At 42.1% G+C, this 25,054-nt stretch overlaps 2 protein-coding genes across 6 annotated transcripts in view; one reads left to right on the top strand and one right to left on the bottom strand.

The window, feature by feature from the left end:
* Positions 1 to 9,146, top strand: part of CSGALNACT2 (chondroitin sulfate N-acetylgalactosaminyltransferase 2) — a 32,822-nt gene extending 23,676 nt beyond the window's left edge. For both annotated transcript variants that reach the window (XM_035138113.2, XM_035138112.2), the window contains exons 5-8: positions 785 to 963; positions 2,077 to 2,171; positions 4,538 to 4,619; positions 7,569 to 9,146. In XM_035138113.2, coding sequence (XP_034994004.1) covers positions 785 to 963; positions 2,077 to 2,171; positions 4,538 to 4,619; positions 7,569 to 7,861 — 649 coding nt within the window. In that variant the 3' untranslated portion in view covers positions 7,862 to 9,146. The remainder of the gene's footprint in view (positions 1 to 784; positions 964 to 2,076; positions 2,172 to 4,537; positions 4,620 to 7,568) is intronic.
* A 10,026-nt stretch (positions 9,147 to 19,172) lies between these two features.
* Positions 19,173 to 25,054, bottom strand: part of RASGEF1A (RasGEF domain family member 1A) — a 215,449-nt gene continuing 209,567 nt past the window's right edge. For 3 of the 4 annotated variants that reach the window (XM_060274999.1, XM_035137775.2, XM_035137774.2), the window contains 3 exons: positions 24,047 to 24,170; positions 22,829 to 22,901; positions 19,176 to 21,821 (listed from right to left, as the gene is read on the bottom strand). In XM_060274999.1, the coding sequence (XP_060130982.1) occupies positions 21,797 to 21,821; positions 22,829 to 22,901; positions 24,047 to 24,170 (222 nt within the window). In that variant the 3' untranslated portion in view covers positions 19,176 to 21,796. Of the gene's footprint in view, positions 21,822 to 22,828; positions 22,902 to 24,046; positions 24,171 to 25,054 lie in introns of all 4 variants that reach the window. The other variant, XM_035137778.2, reaches the window with a different exon arrangement.

The raw sequence follows: 25,054 nt of genomic DNA, 5'->3' as shown, positions 1-25,054 counted from the left end.
TTCAAAATACATCTACCTTGGTACACTAGTTTTTTTTGGGGGGGCAGTAATTTACAGCAAACTTATTGCAGGCAAGGTGTTTCAAGTTTTTCTTGAAACTATTGAATTTAGTGGTAGAAGTGAAATCTTGCTACCATCTTGATCCTATATATTTCTGTTTCATATCTGGGAGAAACTCTTTTTACCTGGAGAAACTAAAGATAAAGATATAGAAACTAAAGATAAAGATGTATTGACTTGCAAAGAAGGCATTAAGAATTCTAGAGCTCAAGTGCCACTACAGATAACTCTAATTTGTCACCTAGTTGCCCTTGCTTCTGACAGAATCCAACAGAAACATATTCCAATTGGCAGCATCCATAAGTGCAAAACCTATTCCATAAAAGAGATTTGTTTTAAAATAACCTTAATCGTATATACAATCTTGTATGCACTTACACTGTTGAATACTTACAACATTGAATGTTTGTTACCTTTTTTCCATGCTAAATATGTTAATTCAAATATATACAACTTACAGAATAAATTTCTAAATTAAACATAGTCGAACCTAACTTATTAAACTAAGAATATTGACTTCCCATCACCTCCCGAAGTATATCATCAATTCCACCAAGCGGTGGAATTTCCATTAATAAAACGACCTTAATGATAACTTCCATAAAAGAGATTGAGCCCAGGCTGTGTATGAAGCATAGTTTGCCAAGCTGAAGCTGACTTGTCATGAACGGAACATTTTAACATCACTATTTTCCTATGTCCCCACCCCCTTTTCTTTTCTCAGAGAGGCTAACTTTCATAATTACACCCTGGTTTCTTTGAATGAGGAATTCAATCGTGGTCGGGGACTAGATGTGGGTGCCAGAGCCTGGGAAAAAGGCGAGGTCTTGATGTTCTTCTGCGATGTTGATATTTATTTCACAGCCGAGTTCTTAAATAGCTGCCGCTTGAATGCTGAGCCAGGTATGTTCACACTAGGTTCCTAAAGTCAGCAGAGGCAGCCAAGGCTTCCGGAAAGTGGGAGGATTGCAAGTCCCACCAGCTCTACTCAATACTGCTTCTCAGTGCTCTTCCCATAGAAGTCTCTGCTATCATCCAGGATAGTTAAAAAGAATGAAATGGCTCAGAGGCAGGATTCCTCCACATAGCAGATCCTGGGGGAAAATTGGAATGTTGTCTCTTATGCATCAAGTGCATAGTTCCCACTCGCCACTATGAAAAGCATAACACCGTGATAGGGGTGGGCAGATAATTTGTTAGGGACTGGAAACTTGAGTATAAAACAAAGATGGGAACTGAGCTCCAAACAGTGGGGTGGCATAGGCTGCATGCAGAAGACCCCTCCACGCTCAACTCACAGCATCTTCCATTAGCACTGGAATGTCTCCTGTCCAGAACCAGAAAGTTGCTTCCACTCACGCAAACAGTTATGAGCTTGATGGACCAATGTTCTCACTTGGATTAAGCATTTTTCTATGTTCCTGCCATCTATCTTCTCTTGCCCAGCACTCCCACAGGCAGGGAACAACCCTACTGCGCATCTTTAAACTGGCACTGGCACCTCTTCATTAGATCCTACGTAATAAAAGAATTAAATCTTGGTCTCCCCAATCTTAGCGTGACACTCTAATAACTATCCACACCCTTCGCAAGAGCCACGTCTGGAATTGGGCCACAATTTACAACAATGGCAGAGACTCTTCCTTTTATTTCAGAGGGACGTTGAGGCTAGGAGTTGTGTGTCTTTCACATACTGGTGCTTGGCCCTTTTCAAAATCTCCAGTCAGGAATGATTTTGAACACTGTTGCTTTTAACTCCTCAGGTTATTTGATGCTCTCGTTCCAGACCCAAATATAATATTTGGCTGTGCATGCTTGGTTCCATTTCCCCTTTGTGCTGTGATTGATGCATAACATGGGTTCTTTGGGCAAAAGCTCTTAAGAGGCAAACTTATTTCTTTTGTTTTGCTTGTTAGATGGATTACTGTTTAATAAAAAGGTAGAGGAAATGTGCTGCTGCTTTTTTCTACCCTAAGATGTTCCATAAGGAATAACAAATCTCTCCTGTCTCTGTAGGGAAGAAAGTTTTCTATCCTGTGGTATTCAGCCTTTATAATCCTGCCATTGTCTATGCTAATCAAGATGTGCCACCCCCTGTGGAGCAGCAGTTGGTAAGTGACTGGAGTTTAAAGAAGCTTAAAAACCTTGTTCTCCATATTAACCATAGCGGCTTCAATGCAGTGTTTGATGGAAGAACTGTTTATCGTGGAAAGTAGGTCCTTTAAATTTAGCTCTGTTGAGCCTTCTCCATTAAGCAGAGAGGACAAGAGTCAGATCAAAAAAGAATTTTGAAATATTTAAAACACTGCATGGGATGATGAAAACTTATAAATTCAACACTAACTGAAACATAAAACAAATGTGCAAATGAGCACATTCATTTGCATGCTAGGGAGCATGTAAATCCTTACATGCTAAGTAGGGGAAACTAAAATGTGAAATAAATAGAGCAAATAAAGATTTCAGCAATTTACTCAAGAACAATCAATTTAGAAGAATTTGGAAATAAAAATAATTAACCAAACAGATACTAGTAAGTCTTAAATTGCATGCTCCTTAAATGTTCCATAGTCCAAACTAGTTAAAAGCTTCCTAAATTCCCAACTATTCATCCGTTTAACCTAAAGATAAAAAATGGAGAAGGAAGATTATAGCTTTATCCACGTATAGATTGGTGCTAATGCCAGTTATCCTCTTAATAATAATAATAATAATAATAATAATAATAATAATAATAATAATATTTTTTAAATTTTATTTATATCCCACCTGGGCTCAGAGCAGCTAACAACAAGTAAAAATAGCACAGTGTACATAAAATCACACAATTAATTAAAATACATTCTAAAATCAATTCAGAATCAAATTAATGGGAACCATTGGGCTAGAGTTCTATAAGGATTACAGATGGAGAGGGGGGGTCAGACTGTGCCTTGGCCAAAGGCCTGGCCGAACAGCTCCGTCTTGCAGGCCCTGCGGAAAGATGTCAAGTCCCGCAGGGCCCTAATCTCTTGTGACAGTGTTCCACCAGATCAGGGCCATGGCTGAAAAAGCCCTGGCTCTGATTGAGGCCAGCCTAACCTCCCTGTGACCCGGGATCTCCAAGTTGTTTTTATTTGAAGAACGTAAGGTCCTCCGTAGGACATACCAGGAGAGGTGGTCCCGTAGGTACGAGGGTCCTGGGCCGTATAGGGCTTTAAAGGTTAAAACCAGCACCTTAAACCTGATCCTGTACTCCAGAATTTACCCCACACTTTTCAGTAAAAATGACAATAATTCAGCAGCATCTACGAATGATGCATACAAACATCTTGCAAAGCTTGCAGAGCTTTGCGTTCAGTTTTTTTAAAAAACAAAACAAAAAAACTATCAGAGTCAGTGGTCAAAGGTGAACACTTCTACCACACCATTTGTGGAAAAATAAAACGGCATGTTCCAAATGATGCATGGTGTTTGCTTCATTAAAGAAGAAAACTGAGAAACATTAGATGAGGGCAAAACTTTTTCTGCGGAGTACGAGGTAGGCTAAGGTCCTATTCATGCTGCATGTAAAACTGTAGAGTAGGGAGCCTCCACAGCTATGGTCAAGGAAGCCTGCTAAAGCTAGGGATCACACAGAGAGTTCATAGAAGGCCAAGGAGAAAGCAAGGTCAGTGCCCTTGCCCTGCTTGTGTCAAGTTTCTACACGCAAGAAGCACGGCTGTTAGGGCTTAAAAAGAGGAATTGCGCTGTGTGTTTCTTTACACAGGGTGATTTGATTACTTTGCACCAACTTCTGGCTGCCAAATGTGCCTATGGAAGTGCCTCCAGCAGGATCCCAGGAGCATAAAGCCTTCAAACTGAGCTTTGCAAGGCTGAACCAACCCAGGATCCATTAAATCCTATGTTATCCCTGCTGCTGCATCAGGTGTGGCCTGGGCCCAACCAGCGCACCAGCTCCAGGCTGGCGTTGCAGTCGTTCTGCCACTGCTTCTTCATGAAGCTAGGCTGTGGGCGGGGCGAGTTAGGATTGCTTCCTTAGTCTCACTTCAACTTGAACTTGATGGGACGACAAACATGGAAATCCCAGCGAAAACACATCCAAGGCACATTATGACCATATGTTGTTATAGAGAAGTGGGTGGTCTACATACCATTTTGGGCAGTAAACTCGCGTTGCCTGTTATGCCTAGTTTTGCCTTGATGTCAAAGTTTTTTGTATGTTTTCACTAACACATGCATTTTTATGGGCACTTTGCCCCGCCGCATGCATTTTTGTACTTGCTGCTTGACTAGACAACTGCAAAATTCGAAGGACAGTTGTGTTTCGGTTCTCAGATTGTTTTGCAAACTGCCAATTAGGTACCTTTAAATGCAAATCGAATTGAAATTCTCCCCCATCCCTAGTGGGTGGTGAGTGAATTCTTTACTGGGATAATTAATTTCAGATCCTGTTTCTTCTCGAAATGCCTAAATATGCATACTTTTATAATTGTAGGTGCACAAAAAGGATTCTGGTTTTTGGAGGGATTTTGGTTTTGGGATGACTTGTCAGTATCGAACAGATTTCTTGGCTGTCGGTAAGATGCTTTGTTTTATTATTTTTGTCTTGGATTTTGTCAGATATCCTCTGTTTACTGATTTACATGGGAATGTTCCTTCCTGCTGGATATTCTGCACAAATACCCAGTTCAAGTGACTCTTGCTCTCACTAAGAAAGAGAAATTATTTCTTCCAGGAAGCTATTACCTGTATATTCCGGCGTATAAGACGACTGGGCGTATAAGACGACCCCCAACTTTTCCAGTTAAAATATAGAGTTTGGGATATACTCACTGTATAATAAATACGACCCGGCGTATAAGACGACCCCTGACTTTTGAGAAGATTTTCCTGGGTTAAAAAGTAGTCTTATACGCAGGAATATACTGTACTTTACATTATTTTCCCCTGGCCTTTCAGTATAAAGACACCCAGGGCATACTTAATTAAATCATGGTTCTTGAACTTTGTAGGAAAAAAATGTGTGTGTTATTCACCCATGCGATTTCTTACTCGAGCATTTAAAACTCTAGCACAAGCCTCACAGCTTAGTTTTGTCTATATATGTTGGCACCACCTTGTGGCTTAACTGAGTTTTGATATTGTGTAATAGCTTTATGTCTTACTTTAGTTACTGTACAATATTAACGCTGCTTTTAAAAAATGCAGTAGCACGGCACCAAGATTTTCTTCATATTTTTAATTAAGGCAAATTACTATTACTTCCTGTTTGTCTGTGGGCAGCCCAAGCCTAAATATGTGTGACTCTGCTACACCTCCTTGATTTTTTAGTTCCCTGTCCATGGAAGATGAGTATGTCCATAGTGCCATAGGATTAGGTTATCTAAAGAAGAGGAACAATTCCTAGGGAATGGGATAACTGGAGGAGACAAATAAAGCCAATTCAGTGGAACAAGAGTTTGGGTAGGGAGATCAGAAACAATTCCAAAGAAAAGGAGATAGGAAAAACCACTTTTGCTATAGAATTAATCAGTCTTGCTAATTTTGTGTATTCCCATGGATTGTTGTTTGGTTTTGGGGCCTTAGATAACTCTTGCTGATTTTTAAAGGAAACTTTTTATTACAAAATTTGACAATTGCTGACAAGGAATTGCTCTTTTGCCGTGTTCATATTATACATTTTTTTTGGCTTTTAAACAACTCATGTTTTTCTATAATCTGGACTTCTCAGTTTATTACTTGTATCTTCTTGTACACCTGTGCTAATTATTTTAGTATTTTTTTCTGACAGAAAGGGTGCATTTTATGCTGCTTCTGTTCTTTGTGCAGTATTGTGTTTAATACTGAATTTTATTCTTTTAATGCTTTTAATAAATAAACTAAATGATGAATTGCAATGACTAATATTTCTTTGCTTGCTTTAACTGCAGTTGAGGGTAGAGGAGATTGTTGAATGGGAAAGTGTATGTATCAATGGCAGTGCTTTCTTGTAAAATATGTGCTAGTGGAGATTGGGTGAGAACTCAACCTCTGCCTGTCCTGTATTTTCCATGGAAAAATGCAATATGATTTTGTGTGTGTGCGCGCACGTGCACTTTTTTCCTCCTAAAAAGTAAGAGGAAATGTCTGTGCATCTTATGGAGCAAATGCATGGTCCCTGGAGCCGAATTGCCCAGGGGTGAAAAGCAGATTGTGCTTTTTTTTAAAAAAAGAAAGAGCTAAAGGCTAACAAGAGGGAATGAGCAGGTTGAAAGGAACCCGTTCAGCAGCTGATTGCAAGAGATCAAGAAGGGAGATAAGAGAGCTAGCTCCCTTCCCAGCCCGTTGCGTAGGCCTCAGTTGTTGTCTGCAGAGGGAGACGTGTGACTGGCTGATTAGATTATCTGTCTGGAAACTGTAGAAATGGGTCCCTTTCCTAGAGAAGCTGCAGAACTGTGAGTCGAACCCCATAAAAACAGGATTTTTCCCTTTGCAAGGAAACTCAGCAACTTTGAGCTGATCCTAAAAAATGGAGCTTTCCCCCTTTGCAAAAAAGATGCACAAGTCTGAGCTGACACCCCCCCCCCAAACGGGGCTTTTCCCATTTGCAAAAGAAGCTTCCTCCTCAAATATTAAATGGGGGGCAAAGGCACCTAGGCCTCTAGGAGTTGGCTGCTATGCCTAGGACAATTCAAGAAAGCAAAATATTTTTGTTTTGTTTTCCTCCTCTAAAAACTAAGTGTGTCCTATGGTCAGGTGCGTCCTATGGAGTGAAAAATATGTGGTGTTTGTGTGTGTTCGTAGCTTCCCTTAATGAATCTGGAAATAATTCCCTTTCAGGAATAAATTTTTATATGATATCAGAACCTGATTACTAGCGTGTGTGTAGCTATAGCTTTTTTGCAGAGCTTATAGGCAATTGTTAGCTTATATCAGGGATGGGGAAGACGTGGTTCTCCAGAGATTGTTAATCCCTTTCCATTGGCTGAGGTTGGTGGGAACTGGAGTCAAACAAACTTTGGAGGGTTATGGGTTCCCCATTTTTTGGCTTTCATCTATCTTTAAGTTACAAGAGTTCTCGGACTTCATTTTTTGCCATCTTCATGTTTAAAAATGGTGAATAACTGCTAAAGAATTAGCAGCATGATGGCTGCACTCATTATGCAGATTTTTCATGATTTCTGGTGGATCTAGGTTCTGGAAGCTGTTCACGACTGAGGACAACAGTTGAATAATTCCAACTAAAATATAAGATGTGATCATCTTTGTTAAACAGGTTGCCCTTCTCCATTAGTGATTACATACATAAAATTTTGTTGACTCCTAGGTGATTAGAATCTGAAGCTCTTCTGACAAGGACTTGCCCTTTATTACGTAACTTGCAACTTGAGATCTCGGCTTTTGATGATCTTTTAGCCTTGTGAGTCCTGCTGGTTTATATTGCTTGGAGATGTATGATCTTGAAAATGAATGTATCTTCTCTACACCTCTGCTCGTGAAGTAATTTGATTACGACATTTCTGATTCCTGTCTCTGATTTATTGCAGGGGGGTTTGACTTGGAAGTCAAAGGCTGGGGTGGAGAAGATGTCCACCTTTATCGAAAGTACTTGCATGGAGATCTAATTGTGGCCAGGACCCCAGTCCCTGGCCTCTTTCATCTCTGGCATGAGAAGCATTGTGCCGATGAACTGACTCCGGAGCAATATCGCATGTGCATTCAGTCTAAAGCCATGAATGAGGCTTCTCACTCTCACCTTGGGATGCTGGTGTTCAGAGAGGAGATTGAGACCCACCTGCGTAAGCAGGCGTACAGGACTAACAGTGAAGCAATAGGTTAAAACGATCCTCAGTGCAACCCTAAGACTCTTGAGCTGCTATGAACCAGCATCGTTCTGAAGCCTTAATTATAACTCAGCTAAAAAAATAAAAATAAATGCAGTGCCTCTCTCTTGCTGAAGATGATTTCAAAGATCTTTCTCTGGCCAGCTGTTACCTACACATTGCACCAGATCAGGCACTTGAGTGAAAGGAAGCATTTCAGTTTGCTTTTAACATGTCTAACTGCATGGGAAGGGGGGGTTGTGGGAAAGGGAACAAGAACAGAGTATATTAACTTTTCTGCATCTAGATTTTTCTTTTAACATTTTCATTTTTTCAGATTTGCATTATGTGGGAATAAGAGTCCCAACTGAATGAAAAACTGCCTTCTCCACTGTCTATCATTATTCTGTGCTGCTTGCTTCACTGTAGGTTTTTTTTTAAAGAAAGGGACACTATAAGTACGTATGCATTCCGTGGGAAGAATAAAGCCCTGAGGCAAGAGCCTGTGGAGAATTATATGCAAAAAAACAAAACAAAACCATGGTATGTTGTGCAGCCAGAATCTCTGAATTCGCCTTATTAACCATCAGGTACATAAATCAACTTGCAAAAAAAATGTATTTAAGGTATTTAAAAGAAAGGACATTGAACAGTTTACAATAATATTGCATTGCTGTTCTTTATTGGATTGTAAATGAATTGAGCTTGTATGCTGTCTGCTTATCCTAGCTACTGGCCAAATAATAATTATTTTTTGCATGTTTTGGGATGTAGAAAGAAATGCTGTCTTGAACATAAGCAGTTCATTTCACTGCCTCGTTATTACACTTCTGATATCCTTTGTTCTTCAGGTGAGTGTTGAAGTCTGTGTCACTTGGGAGAGGGGACAGGAGAAAAGACAGCAATCACTTGCTAACTTGGGGCTGTTTTATTTTACTTTTGGCACTGGGCACAATAATGTCTCCTGCTCAGGCCCCATTGAAACGAACAAGAGTTGCAGAAAAGCAGAGCTGTGCTTTTGTGCAGTCTCTTATCCGTTTCGAATGGGGTCTGCGACAGGAACACTGGCAGCATTGTGCCAATTGAATTCGTGGGCAATGAAAATAATACAGCTTTTAGCTCTGAAAGACTATGTACTGTTTGAAAATAGTTCTGGACACTGATCTTTTTAAAAAACATGTAATTTGCCTTTATAACATTGTGAAGAACAATGTAACTTGTCTGAAGTGGAGAGAATGTAATGCAAGTTGGCTTGCTGTTGTCTTCTCTTTATAATTAAATTGAATACTACTGTGTTTTTAATATAGGACTGGTTTCTTGTTTTGAGGTCATGAAGCAATGTGCTACAGCCCTAAAGTGAGTTGTGAATGCATATAGTGTAGTGTGGCCAGCAAAAAAGAAAGCAAATGTCATGTACTTCCAAAGATACAAGTTATGACTGTAGATTGAAGATGATGGGATCTTTTCTGTGAGGAATCGGATGCATAGAAATCCAGTTGCATGAGAAATCAAGTGCATAGCTTCTATTACATGGGATGCTGCAAAGAACAGTCACAACAGGGTTTGTTTATTTTTTAAATCAAATTGGCATCTGATATGGGTGCTGTTTTTCCTGCCCATTTCAAATAAAGAAGAATAATGGATTGAAGATGGAGTTGGGAAGCCACCCTTATTGGTTAACTATCTACACTTTGCTCCCGCTATAGCTGAACTGATTTCATTCTTCGATACCTTCACAGGCTGATACCATATCTGTCTTTTCGGACAAGGGTAAAGAGCTATATCAATGCTATGAGTTCCTGGCTTTGTTTTCCAAGAATGCCCCCACATTCCAACAACCTTTCACCAGCGTAATAGCAATACTCTTTCTTTGCTTTTAATTTCACATTTTGTAATGTTCAATGTGTCATTCTGGAAGTTGAATAAGAAATGTCCAACCAAATGAACTTTCAGTCACACAAGTGCCAATCCGTAGAAGAAATTTCCCAACACCAGATTCTTTAATCTGTTAGAGAACTGCCTTGCAATTCAGTATCTGGGAAAATGGCCAGCAAGACAGAAGATGGAAGATGAACTGCTTTAAGAACATAAGAGACCAGCTGGATCAGACCAATAACATGTTTGCTCCAGAACAAATGATGTTAGTAAAACAATGGAGGAGGTGGCTTTTCAGCACAGGAACTGCACTGAGAATCTTGGGCAGTAAGCCCAGATTGAAAAATCTACAATAGGGGTAGGGGTCCCTGCAGCAGAAAACATCCAGGCCCTGTTATTGTCGCTGTATGTCTTCCTTGCAGCTAATAGTTTGGGAGCCATGGGGGAGGGGGCTCTTGCGTTGATGAATTGATGTGGGGCTAATGTATACACCTAAAAAATTTTTAAAGGAAAAAAGAAAAACATTGGGAGAGCCAACTGCAGAACTCCCACATAACTTGCTGTTTGATCCCTTTGGCAAGGATCCATATTTAGGCTCATGTATTGCAATAGCCTGTGGAATTTGACTTTTGCTTGGCTGACTCCCCCACCCTCATGCTGCATCATAAACTGCTTTTGAAACTTCCCTTCCTTTGCTGTGGAGCATTTAGCAAGAAGGAAGCTGAGAATAACAAGTGTAAAAAATCCCAGGGCTGATTCCACTTTGTAGGTCCTGTGAAGCTCGCCATATTCTCAAGCTTATTCTGCTTGTGAGGTACCTGGTGTTCCCTTCACTATACCAAAGTAAGGGAAATTTAAATAATATATTGTATTTTTTGAAATAATATTTTATCCCACTTAGGTTTTTTAAAATTTCTTTTTGTTATCTGTTTTAAAACTGTTATTTCTATGGTGGATTGAATTTTATTTACACTTTTGCACACCACCCAGAATAGTTTTAATGAAGGGTGTCTAAGCAATAATTTCAAATAGTCTCATTATAGGGTTGAAGCCATAGCAGCCTACATAATACATCAGTTTGATCTTGACCGCTCAGCAGTTCTCAAAGTCCAGCACTGAATGTGTAGAGCAAACCTGATTATCGTGGGGAGCTTTTTGTGCCAGCTACCAAAGGCCCACAATCTGCTTCCATGGAAGTAAAATTGTAATGCTTGAACTTGTATTTGCTGTGCATTTTTTGGTGTTGCTCATACCTGTCCTTTTGGTTTCACAGCTGGATAACTTGTGAATTGTTAATCTCCTATGAGAGAGATTAGGATTCCTAAATGAATTCAGTTTCCTTTAACAAATGCAACCCCAAGCAAATACTCTTAAAAAAAAAAGCTTTTCCTAGGGAAGAACTCTTATCTCCCATGCTGTGTTTTATTGTGGGATTAATTACAACTTTTATGAGAAGGCGTCTTGACTTGTCTCTACTCATTGAGAAATAGAACAAGACCCTGTTTGTTCAGTGTTAATCAAAAGTAAATTGCATGGTATGCAAGGATCAAACTGTCTCGTTTCTGTCACTGTTCATCAGCAAATAAATGGCCAGTGTTTAAATTCCCCTTTTTGTCAAATTGTAAAGCATCAACACAGCCTGTCTGGCTTGTTCTGACGTACCTAGTAGACAATTGAAAGCATATATTCACATCTTTTTTCTAAAAGTGGGAAACAATAACTTCCCAGAGAAGAGACTTGGTCAAAGTTGTAGTATCCTAAATAAGGTCATTCTACAGATTTAGTTGGCAAGATTGAATCTTAGGGCAAACTGTTCTGTGAATAAGTCCTCCTGGACCAGGAATAACTGAGGGTGATTTTGCTCAAGTGAACTAGATTCTTATTCTGACTCCTAGACAAAAAAAGCAACTGTTCAGCGGAGCTGTCTAGACTAGAGAAACTAGCAAATTTACTGAAATACACAAGAGCGCAACTTGCAGTCAAGGTCTAGTTATCAGAGTGCTCTTGTAAGAAAGGAACCAACAGAGTTGCTTTCTTTTTCCCAGGGAAGAAACATTTAAAAGGTAAAGGAAAGTAGCAATTTGATTAGGTTACTGTAGGCTGTTCCAAAGAAGAGAGCTGTAGAGGGAATTGAGAGGTGATATTATGACAAGTCAGAAAGAGGCTACAAGTTGGCAGGGGGGAAGAATGGGGGTTGCAGCCATGGAAGCTGGCAGGAGATACAGTTGTACCATTCCTTAAGTTTTGTCTGAAACACAGGGAGGGGCAGCAAAGCTGCTTACCATCAGGTTAAATAAAAAATAGAAAAAGCAGGACACTTTATGCAGCCTTGGAAAGACTTTATGAGGTAGATGCCAAGATTGCCCAAACCCAGGAAGTAAGAAATCTTGTTTGGACTAAGCGGCAAAACAAATTCAACCTGAGTCCAACACCAACCAGACCTTGCAAAAATAAGCTGCCGCTACTCCCTGTTGTTAGGAGTCCCCCAGACCTTACTGGATGCTCCTGCAGATAATTCATACTTCTAGAGCAGGGATTCCCAAATTTGGGTTTTCAGCTGCTGCTGAAGTACAACTCTCATCATCCCCAGCTAGCAGGACCCAGTGGTCAGGGATGATGGGAATTGTTGTCCCAAAACACCTGGAGTCCCAAGTTTGGGAAACCCTGTTCTAGAGAATGACCTAAGAACTGCATCAGAATTTCCCAACCAACCAGAAGCTCAGCTGACCCTAACTTTCCAGGACTTCAGTAAGTGCATTCTCACAGATCCACAATTGCTGTGAATCAAGGAGGCAGCCAAACTGACCTTGAGCTCACAGCCATCACTGACGAGCACACACAGGTGCACTCAATCCATGATCTCGTCCTTGTTAGTAAGAGCTTCCTTTCTCACCAGAGCTCAATTAACTGGTTACTCAGAAGCCTATAGAAACAAAAGTTTGGTCAAGGCCTAAGCAGAAGAAAGGCTTTTCTTGACAGCAGAGACCACTAGATGTAAAAGTACAGAAAAAGAGCCCTCAAAGGCAGGTTTCCAGAGTCAACCAGACTACGCTTATCCCAGAAATGCCTCTTCTTGAATCACCATTGCCTAAAACAGGTAGGCAACCTTTTCTCTGGTGAGGGCTGCATTCTATTGAGAGTAATCTGGTCTGGTGGGGGAAACACCCCTTCTCCCTGCCTTTTGCCCTCTTTGCCACCCATGAAATTAGGCCAGGGGTCCCCAAACTAAGGCCCGGGGGCCGGATGCAGCCCAATCACCTTCTAAATCTGGCCCGCGGACGGTCCGGAAATCAGCATGTTTTTACATGAGTAGAATGTGTCCTTTTATTTAAAATGCATCTCTGGGTTATTTGTGGGGCCTGCCTGGTGTTTTAACATGAGTAGAATGTGTCCTTTTATTTAAAATGCATCTCTGGGTTATTTGTGGGGAATAGGAATTCGTTCATATTTTTTCCCCAAAATATAGTCTGGCCCCCCACAAGGTCTGAGGGACAGTGGACCGGCCCCTGGCTGAAAAAGTTTGCTGACCCCTGAATTAGGCCATGGGTCACAGGCTACCTATCCTGACCTAAAAGTTCAGGGATTCAGAGGTATAAGACAAGTACCATCACAGGAGCCGACCAGGCCAAGGTCCTGTTTGCATGACCATTCTCTAGAATGAACACTTGAAAAATTCACAGGTGAATATGGCTGCAGTCCTGGGACCACTTACCTGAGAGTAAGTCCAACTGAATTCAATAGGACTGACTTCTGAGTAGATACAGATCAGATTATGCTCCATGGGACCAAGCAGAAATGCTTTTGCAAAAGTTACTTTAAGTACTCATATTATTGTATATGTAGGCAGGCAAGCTAGTACTTTTTTGTGGGCTAGTCTCTTTTGTAGATTAAATTAGTGATATATTGGCATACTACATTTCTGCCCTGCAGGTGTGTTCACTGAAGAACTCTGATTCTGCGTTTGATGGAGTCACTTGCAAGGTTTGTGGCTAGTTTTCTTAGCTGGCTATGTGGTAGATCATTGCTCTGTCAGTTTTGCTCAGGTGCTAAACTGCCTCTAGCTGAATGCCTCAGTCACAGTGTATAATAATAATATGTTAAAGTTTTACAGATAACTTACATCTGTCTGTCACGTGTACTGTGCATGGTAACTCACCCCTAGGCAATACAACTAATAGCTAAATAATATAAGCAAGTATTGCTGGGTCCTGAAGCAGTGCAGCATGATATACTAAACTAACTTTCAAGGTACGTTCTAGCCACTGAATTCTATATGTCTATGTCTCTGGTTTTTATCTTCCTCCAGTGATAGGCGTAACTTAAAATATTAAAACTCATTGACATACAACTTTTGATCAGTTTACTTTTTGTGTCTGCCTGGTGGCATGTGAGATCTTCAGCTTTTTATGTAGGATTTTGTGCACTTCATCCTTGTTCTACTGAATGCTTAAAACTTGTCTTGTGAAATTAAAATCCAGTTTGTTCCTGCTACAATCAATGATAGGAGTTGTTGAATACCATTTTGCTTTTATGTATTTGGTACTGAAAAACAAATGTAACAAGAAACTATTTCACACATAATGTAACCTGGATTCGACACCAATTGTACGCTCAATAGGAAGCCACTTATAGCTAATCCAGACTCTTGAATGAATACACCAGTAGGACACAGGGGTTCTGAAATACATGTTCATTGCATCTGCACTATATTTTAGTTGCACACTTAAAAGCCAACAACTAAGGGTAAACACATTCCGTATGAAGAGGTTCTGTGATTAAGCCAGTCTCTGGCACACTTTTGTGTCCTGAGCCTATGGCGAGCAAATGACTGAATCCTTTCCCCAGTGATTGTTGGCTTCCCAAAATTCTAGTAGGGGCAAAGAAGGCTGGCACATGTGCTCTTGACTTATTGCTGCACAACCTGCCTTGCATATAAAAGACACCCTTCCCTTCGTGCTATATACAAACTATTCTCCCTCTTGTAACGGAGAGGTTTCCATTGTCATCAACTTGTCCTGCAGCAAAACTCACCTGGCACTCGATCACCTCCTGCTTCTTAGCTCCTGGTTGCAGGGGCTAGATGATCCTCATGGTCTTTTCCAACTGTATGATTCTATGACTCTTGACTATGGAATCCTGGGGGGTCAAATAGAAACAGTGTTGCTAGGCAACCAACTGCCAAAGATACAAGAGGGCAGGTGCCTTTCAACAGCAATTTTCTCCTGACAAAGTAAAGGGATACTTGTACTGTAGTTTCCTTTATGAAGAGCCCAGGTAAGTCCACTCACCTTCCTGGGTGGGCGATGCTGCAGCCAGGCCCTGAATCGTGCAAGCGATCTGACCAATGGCAGGCCAGATCACACGGCTATTGGCCAATGCCACCAACCCTTGTTTGCGTGTTCCCATGGGAGCAGGCCCAACCAGCCAATGGGGACACTCCCAGGGACTGTTAAATTGCAACCTGGCCGGCAGTTGTTCCTGCCTTTTTGTCGGATTGTCTTCCTGCGATGAGCCACATCATAGGGCGAATGAGGTGCCTAAATTTTAAAATGTCCATTTGGGGACTCTGTTGCCTTTAATTAGTGTTGCCCATTTATGTGTAAACGCCGACGTTTTGCAGCCCATTATAAACGCCCCTTCACACTTCACTTGGGCTCTTCTCTTTCATAAATCCTGGCCTCCACAGCCTTGTATTACCATCTTCTGGTGCTCTTTTAGTTTGGTAGGCTTTGTACTGATGATTTTTAGAGTCTATTTTCTATTTATACCATCCCCTGCTTACTTCAACAATAAGCAGTTTAGAAATAAGCCTAAATAAATAAATAAATAAATAAATAGAGGGGCCCCATCTTGTAAGGTAATTCTAAATCTTTAATTTTGTTGGCCTGCAGCCATAGATTTCTATGTTGGGTTAAAACCAACCTTGTTTGACTGTGCTGGAAGGAAAGTTTGCTTTTCTAATGCTTCTCAGGACCTATTTGTAATACTATATAGGTCAGGCATCCCCAAACTGCGGCCCTCCAGATGTTTTGGCCTACAACTCCCATGATCCCTAGCTAAGAGGACCAGTGGTCAGGGATTTGTAGTCCAAAACATCTGGAGGGCCGAAGTTTGGGGATGCCTGATATAGGGGATTTGGATGGTGTAGGGCAGAGCTGGGGGACCTGTGTCACTCCAGATATTGTTGAACTGACAACTATAACCTAATCAGCATGGCCAGTGGTCAGGAATTATGGGAGTTGTAGTCCAACAATATCTGGAGGGTCGCAGGTCCCCATCCAGGTTGTGTCCTGATTTTCATGTGGGGCTGTGGAGGGTATGGAAGTGGCTATTGGCAAAACATTAGCATTATATCATGACCCCATCACACAGGACAGAAACTGAAATATCTCCTTAGCTAGGACGTTTGTCGACATAGTCAGCAGGCGAAGAGTACTGTTTCATTAGGTTAGCTTTTTTTAAATAATAAAAAATAAATGAGACACTTAAGTGCTTAAAGGCTGAATGGATGTTAGTAATCGTTACAACAATCCTATAAGGCATAGCTGCCAAGTACTCCGTTTTGCTCGGGAAACCCCCGTATTTTCTTACTGTTTCCCCCTGGTCTCCTGAATGGATTTATCTCCTGTAAATCCCCTGGAAAGCAGCTCCTGCTGGTGGCCATGTTTCTGGTGCCGCTCTGCCCATTTCCAAAATGGCTGCAGTGCCAGAAGTCGCTTCTATGCATGTCCGGAAGTGCATAGAAGCGACTTCTGGCACTGCAGACATTTCGGAAATGGGCAGAGTGGTGCCGGAAGTCACTTCTACGCATGTCTGGAAGTCGCGTAGGAGCGACTTCCGGTGCCGCGCTGCTGCTGGTCCCGATTTTTCAATCTGGAACTTGGCAGCTATGTTTATAAGGTTGGCCAGTATTGTCTTTGTCAGAGACCGAGAATGGGTGTGCACTGAGGGTGAGAGCCTTGTCTTTCCCAGATTGTGTTTGAACTGGAAACTTCAGCTAACACTCTTGTTCATTATGCTGTGATGCCACGTCAGTCCTTTTTGGTTCAACCCTGTCGGTTTCCCCTAGAACCTCTTAATTTGCCTCATCCAAGCAGCTTGCTGCTTTACACATTGAAAAATGGCCTGGGAACCTCTGAATTATTACTTTGCGGGAGCAGAAAAAGTGACAACGACCTATGCCGCCTGGTTGAAGCAATTCTGATTTTATTAATGCAAGCACATCTAGTCAAACACAGAATATCCTGCTTTATGGTACAGCTTTATATGTAGCAATTCAGCTCAGAATAACAAAAAACACAGATGACAAAGGAATGTATCAAACCAAAGGAAAATAATAATAATATAATAATAGAAAGCCATATAGAAATGGCACTTTTTTCAAGTATATATACTAGAACCAATTGACCACTGGAGTGCACATTCAGGTAAAAGCTTTTTCTCTCTTCTTAAATATGTATACACAAAGTGTCCCAGAACTGCATTTCAAATATATATCTCTGAAATTTAAAGCATCCTTTTGTAAATTTCAAATACATTAACAAAGCTGATATACAATCCCTTTCATAGTGTTTGACAATGTTGCTAGCTAGGACATCTCCAAAAGTGCAAAAAACCCACTGTAATAATACAGTATAAATATTCTCTTACCTCTAGGGCTGAAGATCAATACTTCAGCATTGCGGGGGGGGGGATAGCAGCAGGTCACAAATAATCAAAGCCACTAATTCAGTCTCTGTCTTTGTGGGGGCATCTTTCTGTTAATACATAATATTCTGCTTCCTCTTTTGACGTGTATAAATCTGTTCCATTGCTTCTGTTTAGTTCATTTGTTTTACCTTATTCGCTGAACAATTTTAGTCGTGGCAGTGAAATGCTTTGGCAAAGCATATTTGTTTTTTCAATAAAACTGATAGTATTCTTCCCAGAGAAACACGTATTAACTTTAAAACAAGGATAGGATGGAATAGTAAGATCTTTTCACACATTTATGGTTTTAGGTGTTGCAAATATGGTATATTAATCGGCCCACTACTGGGCTTTAATTTAATTGTTCTCAAGAAAGTAGTAGGTACATGATAATATATAATTATCACGTAATTAAAACAAGTGCTTTTAATCCAGTGCTTGGTGTTCGTTGTTTGTCTCCTAATTGAAAAATTAATTCGGAAAAAGCTGGATAGTAACAAGATTTTTAAGATGAGAAATCTGAAGCCTAAGGATTCTTATCAGTGAATTAGCCATATACTCAAGAACAATTTAAACTAAGTTAAATTAGGCTAGCTTAATTGGTTTTGGAATATGCTCCTAAACTTGGTCTGTAGGGATTTGTTCAAAATTGGGTGGTTTTGCTCTTATGGGCTGGCTTGCATATGGATGTTGGTCACTTGAAAAGTGAAACATCAAATGATGATTCTGCATGTGGGTGAGCACCTCAAACACAATACTCTTCTATTGGAGTCAATTCACACATTCAGCTGCCGCTGAGTAATCAAGTGATGCGGCTTGTGTGTGAGGACAGCTTGAGGTCTTTCAAAGGAGCAAATGGGAAAAGAGTGTAGCTCTGAGAAATGAAAATATCAAAATAGCATGATATGAGATTTATAATGAGTAGGAAGTGTTTCCTCAAAGCAATATAATAAATTAAGAAGGGAGGCATTGCAATGCTTATAAATTTGAAATTGTGCCTTGCACAGCTGTGATTGCACCAGAATGTGGTGGATTGTCTAGACAACCTCTTACAAGTGCCACTGTTACCAATAATTATGCAACAAGCTCCATCATCCCAGGAGGAGTTAGGTATCAAAAGGTGACTTCACGTTACATATACTGGGTTGTCTCCAGCATCAGTCTGAGTAGACCTGCTGAAATGGATGGAGCCAAATTAGTCATATCCATTGATTTCAGCGGGACTACTCTGAGCATGACTGTATCCTATATAATAATGTCCAAGTTGTCCCTGCGTCCAAGCTGTCCCGTGTGTCCCTGGGTCACTGCGCATGTGCGCTAGGGATACAGGGATTGGACAGCAGAGACTGCACGCGCGCACTCTCCCCCCCCCCTCTGCCTCCTCCAACCGCCGCTCCCGCCGGACACCGCCTCACTGCAGGGCACGTCAGGGAAGTGAGGGTGGAGGCCGGCGAAGGCCTCCTCACAACCCTCCCTGGCCCGTGAGAGGAGCGGCGGTTGGAGGAGGCGGGGGGGGGGAGAGTGCGTGCGTCCTTCCTGTCGGCGGCTGGGGGAGAGGAAGGAAGGAGAAAGCAGCGCTTTCTCCTCCTCCGTTCCTGTCCCCCTGCCGCCGACAGCAAGGACGGGTCCCAGGGTTCGGAGAAGCGCTGCGCAAGCGCTTCTCCGAACCCTGGGATGTCTGCTTCCTGTCGGCGGCTGCGGGAGAGGAACGGAGGAGGAGAAAGCAGTGCTTTCTCCTCCTCCGTTCCTGTCCCCCTGCCACCGACAGCAAGGACAGGTCCCAGGGTTCGGAGAAGCGCTGCGCAAGCGCTTCTCCGAACCCCAGGATTCTAGCGCCCGTAATTGAACGGGCTGAAAACCACTAGTATAATATAAACAGTTATAACTACTAAAGTTACTTAATCAGGTAAATTGCTCTTAAAAAGTAATAAGGTCAGGGGGCATGAACTAATATCGATAGTCGATTGGCCTACCAATAGGAGCAATGCATGGCAGCAACAAACTCTTCTCAAATTCACTGCAGGATGTTTTAACCCAGGAATAACCAATGTGGTCCTCTAAAAGTTGCTCCCATTATCCCTGATCATTGGCTTTGTCAGCTGAGGCTGCTGGGAGGTGCAATATATCAACTTCCAGAGGACACCACACTGGCTACCAATGGCTTTAATATTTTACCTGATCTTTGAGCTCACCTTAACTTAGTGAAGCCTTTTTATAAAGTCCACCTTGAACCTTGTGTTGCAATACTCTGATTGACCTCCTCCAACTAATTTAAGGATTTGTTAGTCAGAGGCTAGTTTGTAAAAGACAACACACCATTGGCAGTTAATCTTTTGCCGAGACTGTGACAACTGTACTCTCCCTCTCTTAAAATCCCTGATAAACAAACACACAAATGTAAACTAAAGACTTTTGGGGTCTAGTAAAGGAGGGGGGAGGAAAGATGGAGGCTCTAGCAATTATCCTATTTTACCTTGTCAAACCTTGTAACAAAAATAAGTTCTGCTGCACCATTACTGTAGGTATACTCTAGTTTGTGTGCCATATCTTCCAGTTTATTTACAAAGCTGTAGCTGGTATTTTTTATCATTATTTAAAGACATCCATATTTTTATTTTGCTTGCTTTCCAACCCGAGTTGCAGAAGAAGGTACGCTAAACAATTTCAGTACCTTGTAAGGCACTATTATCTGATGTAAGAGGGGAGCAGCCATGCTGCTAAAGTGGTTTTTAAGGCCAGGCTAAAGGAGACAGTCTTTGTGCTGAACTGCAGAGGCTCCCACACTGTTTCCTTGCAGTCGAGGGTCTATTTACACCAGGGGTGAGGGGAACCTTTTCGGCCTTGTGGGCCAGATCTTTCTCCCCCCCCCCTCCATGGGCCAACTCGTGACAGGTGGGCGGAACCACCGACCTGTCTGCCAATCATACCAAACTTTACAAAACTGGCAGAATTAAATGGTGAAGCTGGACCTGGTCTGGACCGCTACAGGTGAGGGTGGATAGGCTTTTGTGTGCTCTCCAGAAAAACAAAAGAATTGGCTTGGATCCTAAGAGAGGTTTACTTATGGAAGTTCATGGAAAGAAAGTTTCCCACCGTTCCACCTGCCCTGCGACAATCTTGGCCTCTTAAAAAAGGACATGTCTCTGGATGATTGGGGGGGAGCCCTCCTGAATTATTTGGGATGGGTTTCCCCTCTCCCAAGGAGCCTGCAGTACCCACATTGTTCAGGAGGGAGCCCTGATCCCTCAAAGAAGCAGGGGGAGAAGGAACACTTGACTTCCATGAACTCCCTGTACATTAGTGTATCTTACGATCCAAGGCACTGCATGTAGAAATCTAGAATATTAGGTAGAAAAATCTTCTCCAAGGTATGTTTCTTTTGTTTGAACATTCACACAGGCAAGCAACACTACCCCTCTGTCTATAGCAGTACACTCCAGGCAAAGCTTTACCGCTTGACACTGTTGGCTGTATAAATTCACCCCAAGAGCACAATTTTCTAGTGCTCCACAAAGTAAATGAGGCCAGGAAAGCAGCATAAAGACAAAAAAAGAAAAGAAACCCAGAACATGAAGAAGAAATTCCAGAAGTGTAGCAGTGTAGAATCCATTGCAATAGATGCAACAATGAAACGTGCCGCACGTTGGAAACTCATAGATCTGTTGCGGTGTGAGCTTTCATAGGCAAAGTCCTACTTCATTAGATGGAAAAGGGGGACAACAAGGTGTGGCTTGGAAGCTGCTTTTTGTCTTCTGTTTTCTGTGATGCAGCAGGAGAAGCAAGCTCTTCAAAAATATCAGATGCCCAAAATGAAGGTTATAGTTCAACCAAGGGCTCTGTGCTTATACCGTCCTTGGTCAACCTGGGCCTGTTCTGGGAAATGCGCTTGTCCCTCTTTAGGTCTGTGGAAGCCTTGCTGATTTCAAACGCATCAGCCCCACATGACAACATTTATTTCCAGGAAGCGTTGGGTGGATCAAGGCATAGCGGAAACCAAACCTGCAAAATGTTGAGCCCGTCTGAGACTGTGCGTGTGTTAGGTGGAAGAAACCAAACATGAAAATAAAGATCTGGATGTCATCACAATAAGACACCACCATAGATACCACTCCCCACAATCCATTTCATCTCTGAGAACAGGGCCCGGCCCTTGATTTTTCTTCTTATTTTCATAGTTAAAAAACAAAATCCTTCATTTTTTTAAGTGCCTTAAGGTCGATGTGAAATATTTAGCACATTTTTTCTTCTGTAATTCATAAAAGGTATTGTATCTACAAAACAGACCCCAACCAGTGAGGCCTTCCATTTTCAAATGACGTCTTCTAGGATTTAAAAACAATGTTTTTTTTTAGTGTGTGCTTTAGAATCCAGAGCAGAAGTCCGAAATCTCAGGCTCTGTTGAGCAGAGTTGTCCTAAAAGCGAAGAGATAAAATTGAAAAGATAACGTCAGCAAATCGTCTTAAATGTTGTCACCTTAAGTTACATTAAGAGAAACAGATGCAACTGTGAATATACTTGAGATCAGCTCAGATTACTGGCTGGTATAAGTTCCCAGCTATTAGTGTCTGGCTGCCCCATTAAGCTTGGCTTCGGATCTCCAACTGCCTAGCTGGATTAATAGGTTTCTTGTTTTCTCTGTTACCTGTGTACTTAGTTTGCCAGTCCTCAACCATGTATTGAAAACTGACCACTGATTAGGTTAATCAGTGGCTTGAGTTTAGCTACTACATCTACACTGTATCTCTCAACCAAAAAGTGATTTTGGATCCAGCGTATGTCCAGCAAGGCCTTGACTGCTGTGCAATTCAGAGCTGTTCTACTGTGTTGGATTTAAATTTGCAGCAAAATGAGGTGAAAATAAGATTGCAGAATGTTGATGGGCTGTAGTGCCTCAGGCTACAGGTGGGAAATATCACTTCCCAATACTATCCATGTTAAATATTAAAAACCCACACAAAACATCCTGCAAAAAGGAAACTAGACTAGGGAGAAGTCCTTTGCTGGTTGTGTTGGCTTTCTATTTGCAAGGAGTTTTTCAACAAAGGTGAGCATTGTACAATGTCATTTCCCCCCTACACATACTGTACAGTCATGTCTTGTATGGGGTTATGTTCCCCTGGGTGGTCCTTCTGCAACTCAAGCAAATATTTAGTGTAGTCCTTCAGAGCAGAAATAGACCAAGATGTCTTGTATGTATGGCTTTGATTTTCATTTCAACTAGAGAAGAATTAAGGGCTTGCTAATTCTCGCCTCTCAATTGAGGCAAGCATCATGGAGTCCATGAGCATGGCAAACTTTGGTGTCACCTCTTCTTTACTTAATGTGCAGCTCCCATGCCAAATTTCTGAAGGCTCAAAAGGCCGGTAGTGTAGGTTGCATTTCACAGTATGAAAAATAACCAAGGAGTTGGTTTCATTACCTGAGTGTCTTCCAGCTGTCTTTCTCCATATGATTTTCTGGACCTTCACTTTCAAATGATGCAATAAACAAAGCTGAGGGTTGGGAGGGTGGGACAGAGAAGGACGGGAAGTCAGTCAGAACATGTAACAGGATTTTAATCACATAGGAACAGAGGAAGTGGCCTTATATGTAGTAAGAACATTGCCCAACCTAGCTCAGTACTGCTTTGACTGGCAATGTCTTTCCACAACTTGGGACAGGGAACATTGCTACCCCTATCTGGTCCTTCTGCAACTCAAGCAGAGCCACAGCCCTTCTCCTTTTATAGCCACAATGATGTCAAACGATAGCATTTTACGAGACATAAAAGATAGAATACATCCACCCCCCTCTTATCTCCATGGTATTCTGTAAAGCATGGATAGTTATAACTACACCTGCCTTATTGGACCCTAAAAGCCTATACAATATTGTGCTTGCATTACTGTCAGTAGCCTTGCAAGTATGTATCCTTTCAAACTGAGCCCTAACAGCCGAAGGAATCCTCTAATGCAGGCATCCCCAAACTGCGGCCCTCCAGATGTTTTGGCCTACAACTCCCATGATCCCTAGCTAAGAGGACCAGTGGTCAGGGATGATGGGAAAAGGTAAAGGTAAAGGGACCCCTGACCATTAGGTCCAGTCGTGACCGACTCTGGGGTTGCGCGCTCATCTCGCATTATTGGCCGAGGGAGCCGGCGTATAGCTTCCAGGTCATGTGGTCAGCATGACAAAGCCGCTTCTGGCAAACCAGAGCAGCACACGGAAATGCCGTTTACCTTCCCGCTGTAGCGGTTCCTATTTATCTACTTGCATTTTGACGTGCTTTCAAACTGCTAGGTTGGCAGGAGCTGGGACCAAGCAACGAGAGCTCACCCCGTCACAGGGATTCGAACCGCCGACCTTCTGATCAGCAAGCCCTAGGCTCAGTGGTTTAACCACAGCACCACCTGGATCCAAAACATCTGGAGGGCCGAATTTTGGGGATGCCTGCTCTAATGGATTCTTCGAATACTGCCGTGTGGTTATGCTTGCCGGTTGCAGAGTTTATTTCTCTTCCTCTTCCTCTTCCTCTTCCGCACCAACAACATCCACAGCTGTTGGCAAATTTGCTCATTTTCACTTTCACCATTGAGCCTCTTGCACATGTTGTTTGTGGAAACGAGCAGATTTTGGGTGAGCTGCCGAAGAATCTTACCTTCTTCACTATAAATAGGTGCTGTCAGCAGGTAGCTCTGGATTTTCTTGTCCTTCTCAAAAGGACACTCCACCTGCTTCCATGTGATAAAGTCGTGGATTTGCCTCGAAACTTCCCAGAACTTCTGTGTGAGAGAAAATGATTCAAATCAGCATTTCATTATTGTTTATTTCATACCACCTTCTGAACTTTGGCTAAGCCTGTAGTTCAATGGTTAAAGTTGACAGTGTGCAGCCCCCCCCCCCCCGGGAACAGGCCCATCTAAAGGCTTCTCAACTATATGGGCTGCATCCAGTGCTTCACAAAAAGTTTCTCTTCCTCTCCCCACGCGCCCTTCCTTCCAGAAAGTGCTCTAGAGTCCCCTAAACCCTCCAGAGCTGGTTTGAGGTGTGTGTGCAGGAAGAGCCAAGGAGTTTTGTTGCACAAGCACTAGGACAGCACTGGATGCATCCCTCTGGATTTGCAGTCACCTCCGTTGGCACAGCTGCAATGGGCCTTTTTAAAGCTGCTGTAATCATGCACATGGCAGCTTCCACCTCCCTCCTTCCCTCCCATGTAGAAGCAGCAGATCATGCAACCAGCTCCTCTGTGCAATCCTGGCATCACCAGCTTTGTGGCTGAGCAGGGATTTGAACCCAGGCCACCCCAGGTCCTATTCTGGCACTCTAACCACTAGGTAAAATAGTTTCATCCCCTGCCCCATTATGCAACAAGCACTTCCATCTTCTACAGATGGGAACATAGGAGACAGAGGTTTTGTGTTCAATGTGTGATAGGAAGTAAGCCAAATTTTTGTTGTTGCTGAGATGCACTCACTTCAAATGCAATTCCCCCCTGCCCCTGATTGGTTAATTGCTCTAGTCTGAACGTGAAGCTGTGAGCAAGCTGTGAAAAACCTATTCTGAAGGAACAGCATGCAAACAGATCAGTATAAAAATGGCCAAGTGGCAATCCTCACTGACTACATATGGCATTCTGTTCTTTTGCTTGGATGTTTTGTATGCCTGC

The sequence above is a fragment of the Zootoca vivipara genome, chromosome 5 (assembly GCF_963506605.1).
Source record: "Zootoca vivipara chromosome 5, rZooViv1.1, whole genome shotgun sequence".
In the NCBI taxonomy this organism is placed as follows: Eukaryota; Metazoa; Chordata; class Lepidosauria; order Squamata; family Lacertidae; genus Zootoca; species Zootoca vivipara.
This window is presented reverse-complemented; position numbering and strand designations above follow the sequence as displayed.